This window comes from Doryrhamphus excisus, linkage group LG18, assembly GCF_037039965.1.
Source record: "Doryrhamphus excisus strain RoL-2023G ecotype Guam linkage group LG18, RoL_Dexc_Guam_v1.1, whole genome shotgun sequence".
NCBI classification, from domain to species: domain Eukaryota; kingdom Metazoa; phylum Chordata; class Actinopteri; order Syngnathiformes; family Syngnathidae; genus Doryrhamphus; species Doryrhamphus excisus.
The window spans coordinates 12,744,534-12,761,573 of NC_136374.1; the positions used below are offsets into that span (position 1 = coordinate 12,744,534).

The following is a 17,040-nucleotide window of genomic DNA, read 5'->3' on the forward strand; positions in this document are numbered from 1 at the left end:
CTGAGTGGTCGAGGGTTTCCTGTGGTGGGACAGAGGGGGGTGGGCGGGACTGTGCAGGACTGTGTGGTCATGCACTGTCTTCAATGGTGATGTTATTGTCCATTACAAAAACCATACTATTGTCACTGTGCTTCAATGAATGAATGAATGACTTGATGTAAAATACACCATTAAACTATAATTTGCTGAATACTGTTAAAACTTAAATCTCCAAAATACTAAAACATTTGAGTCTTTTAGTTTCCATACAGTATACAGTATGTACAATAATGGTTTGGCTCATTTACCAGTTGTTTTATCATAACGCCCTCTGTTGGCCAAAAGGAGTATTTCAACCAGAGAGCATTCATATTGAATTCATTCATTTTCCTCACGAGGGTCGCGGGGGTGCTGGAGCCTATCCCAGCTGTCTTCGGGCGAGAGGCAGGGTACACCCTGCACTGGTCACCAGCCAATCACAGGGCACATATAGACAAACAACCATTCACACTCACATTCATACCTATGGACAATTTGGAGTCGCCAATTAACCTAGCATGTTTTTTTTGGAATGTGGGAAGAAACCAGAGTACCCGGAGAAAACCCACGCATGCACGGGGAGAACATGCAAACTCCACACAGAGATGACAGAGGGTGGAATTGAACCCTGGTCCCTGGCTGTGAGGTCTGCGCGCTAACCACTTGAATGTTATCACTAAAAATACTAAACATTCAAAGTGTTGAATAAACTATTCAGAGGTCAACATATACAATTTTTTAGCGCAATTTCACATAAATTCATATTTTCCATTTATATCATAGACTTTATACTACACTATACTTACTACATACTATGTAGACTATATACATTTTTAGTCATCACTTTGCCTGAGCTTTTTGGATATGAAAGGGTGCTAATAGCTTATTAATACAGTTATTTTTTATTACTGGGTCAATACAGCATGCAAGAAGGGGAGTGTCACAATGACGTGAATAATAAGACATGCTACAATGACTTCATTTATTATAGCAATAATCTATTCGTGTATAAGTGCCGCATGTATATAGTGTCCTGGTGTTACCATGGAAACCTTAAAGAGCTTATGACACCAAAACAAATGATTTCTGGCTTGAAAAGTAACATTGAAGGGCACATTTCCCATATAAGATGTGCTATGTAATATTTTTTTCCATCACTTCTGGTATGGTGAAGCCAGGACGACCACCCGGTTCAAACTTGTTCATCGATGACAAAATCCCAGTCTGATGTTGGAATCCTTCCGTTTGAATGAGTTGAACCTGAGCTTCACTTTCTTTGTCCACTCGGGGTCAATTGGATACCAAATTGAACGTGCAGGTTTAACAAACATGATAAACTATTATCCAAAGATAATAAACAGATTTGACAGTCTGAAGATGGTAAACTACAATAATCCAAAAGTCAAAAGCCATTGCCTGCTTTCCGCTGTCATCACAAATAGTCACAACAACTCTAAATGAGACTGGAAATAATCCACAAAGTCAGGGAAATTGCAGAATCAGAGCTGTGTAGAAGTGATGAACTGAATGGACATGTGCTGACAGGTGGAATCACATGAAAGTCCAACATGGAGGAAATGGCCGAGTGTGAGTACGACCTGAACTGCTGATGTTCTTCACTCTGGAAAAGGGTACAGTATGTTATTTATTTGTTGGTATGGACATGTGGTTGTGTATGACTTGTGTATTTACCTCTGACGCTGACGCTGAGGATCATCGAGCTCTCAGCTATCCCCCGACCGTTCTCGATGACCACTTTGTACTCCCCACTGTCTTTCGGCCCAACCCTCAGAATAAGCAAGGAGCAAACGCCGCAGACATTACTGATGTAGTAGTTGGCATTTGTGTTCAGGTTGACGTTTTCACGGTACCACGTCACTCGAGGAGCCGGATTGCCCTTGATCGCACAGCTCATGTGGCACTCATACCCTTCCGGAGGCGTGCGTCTCCTGAGTGGCTTGATGAATGATGGGGGGGACGAAAAGTCCAAAGGTTTTGTCGGCGGCATGTGTACAGTGAACTTTTCTGCAGAACAATAAGGTTTGTCTTACTTGAATTGTGATTTGTTTGTTTTGTTAACATTGTGCCAAAACAACCAGACTGGTGCTAATTTTATTTCAATTACTTTGAAAATTTTTAGAGGGCTGCATGGCGGTCGAGTGGTTAGCGTGCAGACCTCACAGCTAGGAGACTTGAGTTAAATCCCATCCTCGACCATCTCTGTGTGGAGTTTGCATGTTCTCCCTGTGCATGCGTGGGTTTTCCGGTTTCCTCCCACATTCCAAAAACATGCTAGGTTAATTGGCGACTCCAAATTGTCCATAGGTATGAATGTGAGTGTGAATGGTTGTTTGTCTATATGTGCCCTGTGATTGGCTGGCAACCAGTCCAGGGTGTACCCCGCCTCTTTTACTTTTTGCAGTTGGTTTTAAAAACAGCAAAGCATTCCTGTCATATTGGGGATCTTTTCTGTCAGAAAAATATGTTGAGTTTTTAGTTGTTAGTACCAATTCTGTCAGACATCAGCGATGCTCACCTCTTTCCTTCTGGATTTCAAAGGCAGGTGATACAGATGGCACTGAATTCGCCATGTCATTTTTAGCAAACACCCTAAAGTGATACTCTCGCCCGGGCACGATGTCCACCACTGTGAACTTGTTGTTAAAGAGGCTTTCCGCCACCGTCTTCCAAGTGCGTTTGAAGGTGTCTCTTTTGGATACGATATAATGTAATCTGTCATCCTTCTTCTCGTCTGGAGAGGGTGCCCAGAATAAAGTCACTGTTCCTGGGACGATCTGCTCTAGCTCCACTGGACCCGGAGGCTTGGGGTCATCTGCAATCACATTAACAAGCTAAGATACAATTAGCTTTTATGGATAAATAAGAATGTTCACTTTTTACCTGTTACTCTAATTTCAACATTTAAGCTCTCTTGGCCAACAAGGTTCTTGACCATGATGGTGTAGACCCCAGAGTCAGACCGCTCAGACGTCGGGATTAACATTTGAGTACCTTTATCAGAGCTGGTAATTGTTACATGTTTGCCCACGGAAATACCGTCCTTAAACCAAGAGACTTCTGGGAAAGGTGACGCCTGATAAAAAAAAGCCACATAAGATTCGAATATTTATGTAATTCTGCAATGGTGATTAGAGTTGTACATTACCTCAAATGGGATGTTGAGACAAATGGTGTTTCCTGATCTCACCACCACAAAGCTCTTAATATGGCGATCTTTGAACCTTGGCTTTACTGCAGAGATAAAAACAAAATCGGTTGAAATTTTACGTTAATTTACGTTCAAACCTGTTTGTTTTGTATCTGGTTTATTGAACAATAATTTTAAATGCTGGGTACCGGATATGTCAGCATTGAGTAACTTCCTTTATTGTTGATTTTATGTATTTAATGCGTTACTCTTGACTTGATTCGTCGTAGTGGTTTCTGTAAAATGTAATCATCTCATGAGTTAGTCTTGTAGTTTTAGGTCGAAAACGGATAACTTCTGGGCCTTGGCCTTTGATGTTGTGGTCAATTTAGGCATTTGTACCCAAAATTAGCATCTTGGCTGAGAGTACTTAGGCTGAATCCCAATTCTAGCATTCGATTCAGTTCTTAAAATGAAGGTGAACAGTTAACAGTTCGTTGATGAAATGACTAGCTCTGCGCGGTGCAGCTCCGACGCCCGTCCAGCACAACGGAATGAATCCATTTGGGGTCTAACTTACTTTTCAGACACCGCAGCAATCTTATGTCATATCATCATCATATCAATACTAGAAATTGATAATAGTTTGGACAATTTTGATGATATCTAAACAACAATATGAAGTAATTAAACGCTATTAAATAATAATAAACATGAATAAGATACGGTTTTTGGTGCCAAAAGGCACGCTCGCCACAGTGCCTACCAGAGTCAGTGTGGGTGGCAAGCCAGAGTGGATCAGGACCTGGATTCAGTGGGGTAGAATTGGGATTCAGCCTAAATCACAGCATTAGTACTTTTTACAGTTGCCCACATCTATGATCCATCATCATCCATAATCATCCATAATCCCTTGGATTTGATATCAAATCATTTATACATTTCTGGCAATATTGATGCAAACTTTACACTCTTGATAGGACATTTTAATTTCCAGTAATTATCCACCATATTGTAACCCAGGTGTTGTCCATTAAATCTCTTCTTACCAGGAGGAGGCATGGCAATGATGGGTTTGTCAAAGCCCTGAGGTTCTCCGTCGCCTCCATAATTGGTAGCAATTACTCTCACCCAGTACGCCGCCATGGCCTTTAAGCCATGCACTGTGTAAGTAGTGGGAGTAATTGGTAGGGTGTTGCAACGGGTCCATTCCGGGCTCGCTGTGGGTCTGATTTCCACATAGTAGCCTTGAGGTTCACTGTGTGAACCTACCACCTCCTTTGTTTTAGTCCAAGCCAGCGACAAGGTTGTGTAATCGCTGGATGTTACTTTTAGGTCTGTGACTTTGCCCGGGGCTTCTGAAATGACAGTAATAGTTGTTTACGAATCAACACAGGCAGCATGAAGTTGAAAATTGTAGGATTCTGACAAAAGTAAAGCGTACTCATTGGTTCTCTTGCAAATACGGTATCACATGGAATGCTTGGATCCCCGGAACCGGATAGGTTGATGGCTGACACTCTGAATTCATACGCTGCCCCCTCAATTACATCTTTCACCACATATGTTAATTCTAGAGAAAGAAAAAAACATATTTTACATTATTGTCAGTGGTACTTTCCTTTTTTTGCAGTCGTGCTTTCTACTTCTAGTACATTAGCTGAGGTCGTGTCATACCCTTTATTGGTCCTTCTTGGTTTACAAGGCTCCAGTAATTAGTGCCTTTCTTCCTCTTTTCCAAATTATATCCCGTGATTGTGGTCCCTCCAGTGTCACATGGAGCACACCATTTCAGACTAATGCAGTCCTTCAAGGCGGAGACCACTTTAGGTACCGAAGGGGCTCCCGGATAACCTGTAACGGAAGAGTGTGTCATTTTTGAAAGCAGAAGTGCCAGAAGAGGTGTGTGATCTTTAAGAGTTTGTTTGCAAAGTAGCTCGCTGTCAGAGGCACATTATTAATGTCTATTACAGTTGTGAGCTTTTCCCATTGGTTTATAATTGTTTTATTACTTTTTAACTTTTTTATTAAACTATATACTAGTTGTTATCCCTGCTGTCCAAATGAATACAAAGCTGCGTGTTCAAACGTACGCAATACACCAGCTGATATGTCTTCAGTCTGCAGGTAGTCACTAATTCCCTCTGAGTTCTTGGCTCTGATTCGATAGCAGTATTTCCTTCCAGGGTCCACACCCGAGTCTCTGTAAACCGGTGTGCTTCCGCTGATATCCCCCAGATTGGACCATTTGTTGCGTCCAACCTGCTGGCGTTCTATCGTGTAGTTTGTGACTGGGCATCCGCCGTTATCTTTTGGCGGTTTCCATTTGAACTCAACAGATGTGACAGCACTTTCTATAATGTCCACGGGTCCTTGTGGTGGTGTGGGTTTGTCTGTGGATAGAATAATGTTATTTTTTTTTACATACAATATAGTACAATACGTCCTTTTGACTCACCCAGTACTGTAAGTTTGGAAATAGCTTCTGTCGTTCCAAATTCATTCCTTATTTTTATTTTAACCTCACCACTGTCTTTCCTCTGGCATTTTATTAGGCGAAGTTTGCTGTGAGTGGATGATTTCTCAATCTTCACATTGAGGGCAGACAAAAGCTCGTCGTCATCTTTATACCACTGAATGTTCATCGGTTCTCCACCTGAGAACTGAAGCTTCCATTTTGCAATTGCACCTGCTTTTACAATCACCGGCTTTGTGAATTTTCCAAGTGCATGAGTGTCAATTTTTGGTGGATCTTTTGGAAGGAGAGAAAAACTCATTCATTTATACAAAAATAAAGACCATTAAACCTAACAATAAATTTGTAATATTCTTACCTTGAATATTCAGATTTGCTTCTGATTTGCGTCCATCTGCTTCAAAACGATACACGGCTACATCATCTCTTTCACAGCAGTCAATGATCAGTCTGTGATTTGCACCATCTTTGATAATCCTGAGTCCATCCTCACTGGTGAGCTAGTCGGATAAAAATGTCATCATCATCCCAGGACCAATATTTGCCCTAAAAACGTTGCATCAAGGTACTTTTACTCACCAGTTTGCCATTTTTGTACCACTTTCCCTCGGAGTTCTCAGTGCTTAATTTACAACACAGCTCTGCCCGTCCACCAATATGAGTTGTGATATCTGACAATCCACTGACAAACTGAACGCCTACAGCTGCAACTGTAAGAATCAGAGGATTACTAAGTGCTTTGTTGATAAATGGATGAATTAATTAATCCTTCTGCCATTGACCGAAACATACTGTACTTGCTAGGCCACTATGAATTTGGAAAAATTATGTTGCTGTAATGAGGCTGTTTTGTAACCCATTTGTGCCTGTACTAAACTTTCTGCTTTCATCCTCTCCATCTTCCAAGAGGTCGTCTTTTCCATCATCCTCACCTCCATTAGTTTTCCTGCCACCATCAGCCTTGGTTACATTTGTCTCTTTGCTAGAACCAGCAACAATCTCTCTGCTGGAGTCATTTTGTCCAATTTGCAGAGCATCCTTTTCCTCCTTGTCTTCTGTCTTCGGACTTTTTTGCTCCAAAGCAGTTTTAGCCAAGTCATCCTCAGCTTTCTTGCCCTTCAGACCTTTATGAGCATTTGGATCAGCTTGAGTTGAAACAAAGATATTGAGATGGATTAAGTATCTTCTCTAAATATCACATATATTTATACACAAAAATATGCTTTAACAATTAGTTAAGTCCATGTTTCCCACCTTCCACTGCAAGAGATGCACTGCAAGATGTAGTACCAGCAATAGCGTAGTACTCTCCACGGTCAGCCTTGTCACAGTTTTTAATTGTTAGTGTGTGAACTAGTTTATCTTCTGAGACGGTCATCTTATATTTGTCGCTGTCCTCAAGTGACAAGTCCCGTGTTGACCATGTGATCCAATTTAGGGGTGTGGACAGGACACACTGAAAAGCGGCATCGTTGTTTTCCACTGCTTTGGCATCCTTTATCTTGTCAACAAACTCCGCAGTAGGAACTTTGAGAAAGGAAACATTGTAAAAATGAAGTGTGCTTTAATTAGCAAAATCAATAAACTGTGTATTATATACCTTGGAAGTCAGTTGAAAGAACGTTTATATCACCAACGTCAACCTGATACAAGCCAGCATCTTCTGGCTGAGGATCTTTGATGCTGAAGGAGAATTTGTTCCCATGTTTCTGCAGGCGAAGCTTTGACTTTTCATCGTTTCCATATGGAATCATATTACCATCCTTGTTGAGGAGAGAGGTCATGTGTCAACCTGATTGTTATGAATTGGGCTACTTCCTAAACTCACCTTGTAAAGATAAACTTTGCTGTTAGGATCCAATAAGGTCATGTCCAGGCTAAATTCTGCTCTTCCACTGGGTTTCACTTCGATTTGTTTCACATTTTCCAGATTCTGGACAACCTTCAAAAAGAAAGAAAATGTTAAAAGTGACAAAAAAACATTGACTGACGTTAGTAAGAAAGTAGCACCTTCGCTTGTTCATCGGCTCTTTCCTTTTTCATCTGATTCAATCTTTTCAGCAACCAGCGGAAGTCGGTAACCCCAAAGTCCAAACATATTCTTTGGTAGTCTCTCTTTCGAGCACTGAGAAGCAGTTCCCAGAGTTTAGGATCGAGTTCACCCTCTTTCTGTGGTGGGAGCTGTTTTTTTCTGGTGACAACAGCACTGAAGAAAAAGAAAAGGGCAAATATACTGCAGGTTATGGCTATTATTTTTGAACAGCTAACATCTTAAGTCCTGGGCTTTCTTGAAAATGACATATCCATAATTCCATTACATCTGCAAGGTCGACATGGATGACCTTATCACTCAATAACTGGGAGACTTTGATGGTTACTTTAGTTGGGACATTGTATTTATAGGTATTTATTAAACTGGTATCGACTCATTATAGAATGTTAATCACTGTATTACTTATCATATGTTTTGTACTTGGTTGCACGGCAGTTGAGTGGTTAGCGAGTGGTTCAATCCCACCCTCGGCCATCTATGTGGGGAGTTTGCATGTTCTCCCCATGCCTGAGTGGGTTTTCTCCGGGTACTCCGGTTTCCTCCCACATTCCAAAAACATGCTAGGTTAATTGGCGACTCCAAATTGTCCATAGGTATGAATGTGAGTGTGAATGGTTGTTTGTCTATATGTGCTGGGATAAGCTCCAGCACCACCGCGATCCTTGTGAGGATAAGCGGTAGAAAATGAATGTTTTGTACTTATTCACAACATTTTTGGGATGTATCACAATATTCAACAACATAAAATTTTAATTTTAAACCATTACCAATATGCCATTTGCCACTAATAAAATCCAGAGTCCACCGTCTGATTGGAATGAGTGACATGATCTTTGTAATAAACCTACGTTTTCTTGAGCATTGCTCTGAAGTCCTGTTGGGATTCCTCTTTACCTGGAAAAAAAAGCAACATACCAATAATGTACCAAATGAAAGCCTCTTTTTATGTATTTAATAACCCTATATAATAGGGTTGTGAACAACGTGAGAGCATGGGCTGCCGCAGAAATTGTGTATGCTCCATAGCTTACAATGACTGAAGACAATAATGGATGTAAATTGTATGTAATTGTATGTAATTGTATGTAATTTGTGTCAAAACAATATATACATATGACATGTTATTGTGTTGGCTTTATTACAGCATGCTTAGGGATATGATGTGCTCTTTTTACACATTTGAAAGTCCTCTAAGAATGCTAGATTCATGTTATTAGCATATTTATTTTATAATGAAAGATTCATGTCAACATCAACAAACTTTAAAATTCACTTTAAAATTGCTGGCTGTTACTAAAACTGGCTTTTAGTTTTGGCCCCATTGCAATTGACTCTTGACTTATTAAAGCTCTTTTCCCATTCTCGGAATAGACAATATTCCATAGTGAACCTGCATCTCACCTTTAATAATTTTGAGGGTGGCGGAGCAAACGGCTGTGCCATATTCATTGGTAGCAAAGCATTTGTAGATGTCTGCGAGGTCTATCTTTGCATGCGGTATCTGAGAAAGAAAATGCATGCCAAGCACATCAATATTAGTTATTCGCTTATCAATCAGTCTCCTGAAAGGGGTACCTGAGAGGGTGCGCTCACTTTGATGGGCATGATGCACGATACTGAAAGCACTCACACATATGTTATTGACGTCGGCCATTTTGATCTATTTATCCTTCCTATTTTTTATTCTAACCCATTTTTTCACCTCTAACTACTCCTCCATTTCTTAACCAATTCAAACAAATCCAAAAACATTTTCATTTTTCCTCACATATTCCCTATGACAATTGGTATACCCCAGGGGGTTGCCTTTAAGGGACTGCTTTTGATGTCAGGAAGGTGAAGTGTGTCACTGCAGTGCTAACTAACAATGTTTTAAAGAACACAGGTTTGAAGCAGTGTCCATACACTAGCTCTGTATTAAACCTACCTTGCCGTTTTGGAACAAATTAAGGTAATTGTATTGCATTTAGAGTATATTGCTAAAGATGATATTAGAAAATATTTTTAATAATAATTTTAATAATATAATAATAATTTAATAATATAATAATAATAAAATAAAATAAAATAATACAAAAATAGGTAATTGTATTGCATTTAGAATATATTGCAAAAGATGATATTACAAAAAACAACAATTTTAATAATATCATAATAATAATATAATAATATTATTAATTAAAAAAATAAAATAATAAAAAAATTGCTTGCAATGTCAGACCACCCCCCACCCCCTCACCCCACCCCTCAGGAGAATGACCCTTATATTTCCATGATTGATTGTCTAACGATGTACCTCTCTCCAAACAAGCTGTTTTGCTTGAATATACGGAAGGTAGAGTGTTCTTTCTAAGGTCAGTGCTCACCTCAAGGATGTATTCCTTGGCTTTTTCGTCATATCTCGTCTGGAACTCTTCCGGGTCATTGACGTCACCTTTGTTCCTCCCCCATGTGACGCTCGGTTTTGGCTCACCGTCAACGACAGCCTTAAAAAATGCTCTTTTTCCTCAAAAGAGATGTCATAACAAATGTCAATATAACTGACAAGTCATTTTGGAGTATTTTTTTATTTAACATTTTCAATTGAATCCTTTACCTTCATTAACAGTCGTGGCCATTGGCTTCCGGATGAAGTCAGGTGTTGATTTTCCAGCCGGAAGTTGCTGAACGAGCTGAGTAATCACAACGCCATGGACTTTGGACCGCTTCTGAATGGCCACTAATGAGAATAGAAATGTAATGAATGGGAATCGCGTGGAATCAAGTACTAAACATTCATCTTTAATTATATTGTGGTTCATTAAGTGATTCAGTAAGTCCTTCACACAAAATTTTGGGGAATTTGCATTGGTGTATTGTAAACAGCATTTCAACCAGACATTATAACATTTGTTGCAGTTATGTCAGAATGCCACTAGAGGGCAGCTTTTCCATTCTTGTTTGTTGGCCACAGCAGTAACAACAGCATGGCAGGGACAGCATCATTAAAAAAAAAAAAACAAAAACAATTTAATTCTGTAAATCAAATGAATCTTCTAGATAATAAACTGGTGATGCTAAATTCAAATGTGAATTACACAATACATTAGACATTTACAGATAAGATTGTTGAAAACAAATGGCATTTGCCTTGAGGAATTTGACATCTTTAGGGATTACAGGAATTAAACAGCAATGATGACTCAGTCAGTGAAAAACACCACCTCCTTCATCCACCAAGTGTTTTTTTTTGCTAATTGCTAGCTCTAACACACCATCTGTTGTTGCAGTGAAGGCATCATACTTCATTATGACTCGTAGGCGTGCCCATCAACATGGACCTGAACTTTGGCAGTGGTTTGGTCACTGGAAATTGATTATTTCAATTATGACAAATACTGGTTTCAATGGGTATAAGTGTTTAGAAATTAGATTTAATTGCACTCTAGTTCTTGTATACAGTATATTTAAAAGTTGCATTTTTAGAACAAAGTTTTAACAATTACATGACCATATTTACCTTACATTACTTCATGATTTACTACATTACCTTATCACTTTTCTGTGTTTTTAAAAGATCAAATATGAAATACAGGAAGTGAATAAGTGTACTGCAAAAGATTTAAAACTGATTAAATAAACTTTGCTTCTTCAGACTTCTTTTGGACACAAGGAACTCAGAATTGGATTATGTGATGTATGCCATTGTAAATTGCAGGCATGTTCAAATAAAATTAAACCATTACATCATCAAAAAGTAATTCTACTACTATTGCCCTAAGCCCTTTTATTTTTTATATTTTATTTTTATTTTTATTTTTATTTTTATTTTTATTTTTATTTTTATTTTTATTTTTATTTTTATTTTTATTTTTATTTTTATTTTTATTTTTATTTTTATTTTTTATCTTTTATTTGTATTTTTTATCTTTTATTTGTATTTGTATTTGTATTTGTATTTGTATTTGTATTTGTATTTGTATTTTAATTTTGTCACGTACTGAAGTACGAGGTGATACAAGGTATTAGATATGTTTGGATATGTTGGTTATGTAGTTATGTAATTCGAATTATTTGCAGCTTTATGGTCGTCATAAAAATACTCTTTGTTATTAATGACATCCCTCTGCAGTGGAATTGCCAAAAAAAAAAACATAGCCAAAGAACAAGCATAATTTTTTGTGGAGTTATTCCTTAAGATGAAATCTTTTCTAATATGCTAGCAGCTTCCTGGCACTACAATCAAATGCTGCGGGCAACTGTTCTACTTTTATCACATCACCACACTCAGTTGTCACATGTTAGAAGGAAGGATGCTAATGTTAAATAAAATCCATTCTTTGGCGACAATGTAGACTGACAGGAGAGGGAAAATGAGATTTCGTCCATTCAGCAGCACAAAAATGAGTGAAATTGCTTTGACAACGTGAAGATGCAGCTACAAAGTGAACTTCAAAGCAAAAGCGGAGCCTGTTCTTCCTCTCTTTGTGTGCACATCCCAAGGTTGTTTTACTCTTTTACCATTACCATTGAGAGTCGCTGCAAGATTACGTGTTCGTCATCACTTTTCGGGCAGCAGCTCATCTCCCGTCAGAGGGCATATGTGTTGAATATTCATCAGACCACAACGCGTCATCTCTCTAGAGGGCTGGTGGGGTACTCGGCTATGCTTTTATATCATCGGGATGCAGGCACGACTTGTGCTCAGCGAGTTCCTCGAGCGCTGATTCACGCTAATCCAAGTCTGCCAGGACAGCAATGGCTCGTTTAGTTCTGCATACCAATCGCTATTCTTTGATTTGGACTTCCAGCAGACTTATTGGGGAGCCGTGTGAGAATTTGTCGGCTGTATCAAGCTGATAGCCTCGTCATGCTGAGCCACTAATGCTGGCATCTGGAGTCATTGCTTTTCTGCCAGGTTGACTTTTGAAATATATGCTAATATTCTTCTATCGGGAAGGATAATACAGAGGGATAATTATCGGAAGTTTGGGTGGTGCGATTAAGTTTGGAAAGGATTTGAAAAAGTTGCAAAGTTTATAATTACAGTGGTGTCTTGGTTAACATCATTAATGTGTCCGACTCAGACCAAAACGTATTGTCACCAAAAAAAATCTTCACGTAGGAAATTAAAATTTAAACTATTAATTATAATAACTAGCGCGCAGGCCTCACAGGTAGGAAACCCGAGTTCGATTCCACTCTCGGCCATTTCGGTGTGGAGTTTGCATGTTCTCCCCGTGCATGCGTGGGTTTTCTCCGGGTTTTCCGGTTTCCTCCCACATTCCAAAAACATGCTAGGTTAATTGGCGACTCCAAATTGTCCATACGTAGGTATGAATGTGAGTGTGAATGGTTGTTTGTCTATATGTGCCCTGTGATTGGCTGGCTTGCCACCAGTCCAGGGTGTACCCCGCCTCTGGCCCGATGACAGCTAGGATAGGCTCCAGCACCCCCGTGACACTCGAGAGTACAAGAGGTAGAAAATGAATGAATGAATGAATTAAATATAATAATAATTGTGTCAATGTCAAATTAGATTAAATGTGCATATTTTGCACTAATATACAGTGCCGTATCTACGTGGTGGACGAGTGGTTAGCATGTTGGCCACACAGTTAGGAGATCATGAAGAACTGAGCATCTCTGTGTAGAGTTTGCATGTCTTTTCCGGGTACTCTGGTTTCCTCGGCAACCACAACGTGTATTTGCTCCACTATTGAGTCCAACCAATGTGTAATGAACCATAAGAATATGACAACTCATCATTATCTCAACTACCCGAGCACTAACTCAACAATAATTACAATAACTTAACAATAATTATAACCCAGTGACAAGTAGAAATATGCATACATTTCTACCTCAAAGTTTCTATTTCTATATTTGAATTAATAATTACCTTAAAAACGAAACAAAAAATAGCACCAGTCAGTATGCGATAGTGGAACAAAACCTTACCTTTTGGCTGCTCTTTGGCTTTAGAAGTCATTGCTGCTCTGAAATAGGAAAGATCCACAAATAAGCGATGAATTCTGCAATTACATAAGGATTAACTGGGATTATTTTCCTTCCTATTATCATTTAAACAAGTGCTTGATGATAAAACTGGTAAGGTAAGCATGCCACTTTAAATAGCAATGGCAATGCGCTGCAGAATCATGAAAGAAAAGTATGCAATAAATAAATTTGTCTTTATTAAATCACTAAAATGCAATTAAAATATAAATGTAATTTAATACTTTGCAAAGCACTATATTTATTTATTCATTCATTTATTTTTCTACCGCTTTTTCCTCACGAGGGTCACGGGGGTGCTGGAGCCTATCCCAGCTGTATTCGGGCGAGAGGCGGGGACTGGTCGCCAGCCAATCACAGGGCACATATAGACAAACAACCATTCACACGCACATTCATACCTATGGACAATTTGGAGTCGCTAATTAACCTAGCATGTTTTTGGAATGTGGGAGGAAACCGGAGTACCCGGAGAAAACCCACGCATGTACGGGGAGAACATGCAAACTCCACACAGAGATGGCCGAGGGTGGGATTGAACCCTGGTCTCCTAGCTGTGAGGTCTGCATGCTAACCACTCAACCGCCGTGCCGCCCACTATATTTATTTAAATGTCAAAATCAAATTATTGGACAATGTATTTGTATACATGCATGGAAGTCACATGACTGGTCTGTAATTGTAGGGGTTGGCACACACGAGACCATGAGACCTAAAAAGCGGTTAGAGGGCCACGAAAGGTCGAGAGCCATGGAGGTTCTGCCCTCATGTATCACGAGTGGCATGATGACATCAGCTCGTCAAAGCGGGGATGCCTCGACTCTTGCGTGGATACACGCCGGGACGCCGTAAACGGGGAATGTGAAACCCCACCTTGTGGGCCCACTCTGGCTCCAGTGCTCATGGAGTCAAGTGGCTGCTTGCGAGCCAAACATAGACGGGGGGGGGGGGGCAGAATGTCTTCATTTTCAGTGCACCGGTGCATCTTTTATGGTGCCGCAATTAACAGACATTGGATTTTATTCTTTGCAGTGACTTTTAGGAAAACTTGCAACCAGCATGAATGACATGGAATAGAATATGTGTACAAAGCTTTCAGATATGAATGGAAAAAAAAAATATTTTGACCTACTCCCATTGTTTCCAATGTATACTGCAGAGTATGAAAGCCGTATCTTATCTTGGATTTACATTTTACAGTTTAATTTCTGGGCGGCATAGTACAAAAAGTTACAAATTAAATTAAAATATTTTCCTGCTCAGTTATTTTTCAGTTGTAACGGACTGACAGAATTCAATCATTTTTGATTTACCAAATATTTACCATATTTCTATATAACTAAAGCTTGGTTGACTTCAACAATAAGCCATTGTTTAACTTAGTTACACTGCCCAGCAAACAATACACGTTCGGCTTCTTCATTTTAACATTAAAAAGTCCAAAAAGTCCATTTGTGTTACGCGACTGAGAATAATCCAATAATTTCAGCACATTATTTTAAAAAAACCCTTAAACTGTATTATGGAAAGCAGGAAGTGAACAAATGTAACAGTTACTGATTGTAAAAGTACCAGATGGAGGGGTAGGATGTAATAAGCTTTGCTTCTTCCTACTCCTTTTGGACATGTGGAACTGTGAACTGATTATGTGATGCATTCAATTGTAATCTGATGCACGTTCAAATGAAATAAAACCATTACCATTACCACACTAATTCACTCAGAATTAAAAAAAAATATCAATATAACTTACTTTCAATGCCTTGGTTGCCTTTGTTAAGTCGTGTGTACCCAGCGTGTAGTCACATCCCTTAATATCTCTAATGTCTAATATCGCGGCGACGGATGGCGCCCCTTTTTGTTGGCCAATAAAATGATGTAGCACACAGAAAGCCTTACATGGAGCCAATGAATTTGGTAAAAAGCCACAGTACAAAACTAGCAAAGGGTGGCGGTTTCTTCCTTTGCAAATCCTCGTGAAAGTGATCGCTTCACTAGTCGAACTGGAAATACTTCATGACTTAATCTGGTCCCAGAAACGTCCGTATCATCAATATACACCAGTACCGATGACAATATGAAACCCCTGCTGACATGATCGCTTTGATTTAGACAACAGATTGATGGTGCGTGGCGGTGTGGTATTGATACATTACAGATGGATTATTCTCCGATGTCAGTGCTAGAAGGTCTTCGCTCGTCAACACTGTCCCAACTGACGGCCTTAAACGTGGCTTTGTAATGCGATCTTTCATCTGAGGATTTTATTGGCTGATAAACATTCACATGAGCTTTTTATTTGCTTTCAAACGTGTCACTGGAAAATCTCACAGCGGGTCACGCAGTGTTATAAAAACATGATAGCTAATGGGGTGCAGTACAAGTCGTACTCGTACTGTTCATATTGTCAAAGGTCAAGCGTATGCAGTGTCGGAATGGTGACCAAACGACATTATGAATGCAGAGGAAAAACAATGGTTTAAACCCGTTTTACTTCAAAGTACATACGCTAAGTACTTATTTGGGAGATACTGGATAGAAATTATTCACTGTCCGTAACCAAAGATGCTGCGATGGTCATTTTACAGGTGTTATATATGGAAAGGCAATGAAAAATGGTCCGACGGTTCTTAAACCTTTATGACACCATGTGAACTACATGGTGTCTTGTGCCCATACATTTTTAGATGGAAATATATACAGTATGTTGTAAATAACCACCTGTTCAATTCTATGAGCGAAATAAAGTGGAACCCTTAAATTCCAACATTCAGAATTGTAGGTTTTATTGAAATTGAAGCGATTGTAGGAAAGTGCTCTGTCCTGGCTGCAAGTTGGAAATGATAATAAAACAGGGTTGTCCAAAGTGCTGCTCGGGGCCATTTGTGGCCTGCAGCACATTGTAAGAAGAAAACTACACCAAAAAAAAAATAGAGCAAAATGTAAAGAGAAGAAGCTGACATGTTTTTACTAATAAATAAAAAAAAAATTTGTCTTTAAATATATTTCCATGTTTATGGAAAGCAGGAAGTGAACAAATGAAACAGTTACTGGTTGTAAAGTAAACTGTATTATGGAAAGCAGGAAGTGAACAAATGTAACAGTTACTGATTGTAAAAGTACCAGATGGAGGGGTAGGATTTAATAAGCTTTGCTTCTTCCTACTCCTTTTGGACATGTGGAACTGTGAACTGATTATGTGATGCATTCAATTGTAATCTGATGCATGTTCAAATGAAATTAAACCATTACCATTAACAAATATATATAAGATTATTTTTAGCCTTTTTAGAACATAAAAAAATACGTAAAAATATTAAAATGACTAAAGTGTTTATGGAAGTTTCA

The 17,040-nt window shown here is 39.0% G+C and overlaps 1 protein-coding gene across 1 annotated transcript; it reads right to left on the reverse strand.

Moving 5' to 3' along the window:
- Positions 1 to 1,634: 1,634 nt before the first annotated feature.
- Positions 1,635 to 13,666, reverse strand: LOC131106146 (immunoglobulin-like and fibronectin type III domain-containing protein 1). Its single transcript, XM_078798717.1, has 22 exons — positions 13,636 to 13,666; positions 10,292 to 10,414; positions 10,062 to 10,201; positions 9,097 to 9,196; positions 8,544 to 8,589; positions 7,653 to 7,848; positions 7,471 to 7,584; positions 7,243 to 7,405; positions 6,897 to 7,169; positions 6,515 to 6,787; positions 6,222 to 6,379; positions 6,001 to 6,142; positions 5,625 to 5,918; positions 5,260 to 5,559; positions 4,844 to 5,020; positions 4,611 to 4,739; positions 4,216 to 4,524; positions 3,185 to 3,270; positions 2,920 to 3,112; positions 2,555 to 2,851; positions 1,711 to 2,043; positions 1,635 to 1,639 (listed from the first exon to the last, which is right to left on the reverse strand). Exons 1-22 carry the CDS (start codon positions 13,664 to 13,666, stop codon positions 1,635 to 1,637), a joined length of 3,882 nt encoding a protein of 1,293 aa, XP_078654843.1.
- Between the last annotated feature and the right edge of the window lie 3,374 nt (positions 13,667 to 17,040).

Excerpts from the sequence above, each read along its gene's own strand:
- LOC131106146 (XM_078798717.1), bottom strand. The coding sequence starts at position 13,666 with ATGACTTCTAAAGCCAAAGAGCAGCCAAAAG. Across the intron at positions 7,585-7,652 it reads GAGCCGATGAACAAGCGAAG|GTTGTCCAGAATCTGGAAAA; the intron begins GTGCTACTTTCT and ends TTCTTTTTGAAG. Across the intron at positions 5,021-5,259 it reads CATATCAGCTGGTGTATTGC|GTTATCCGGGAGCCCCTTCG; the intron begins GTACGTTTGAAC and ends CTTCCGTTACAG.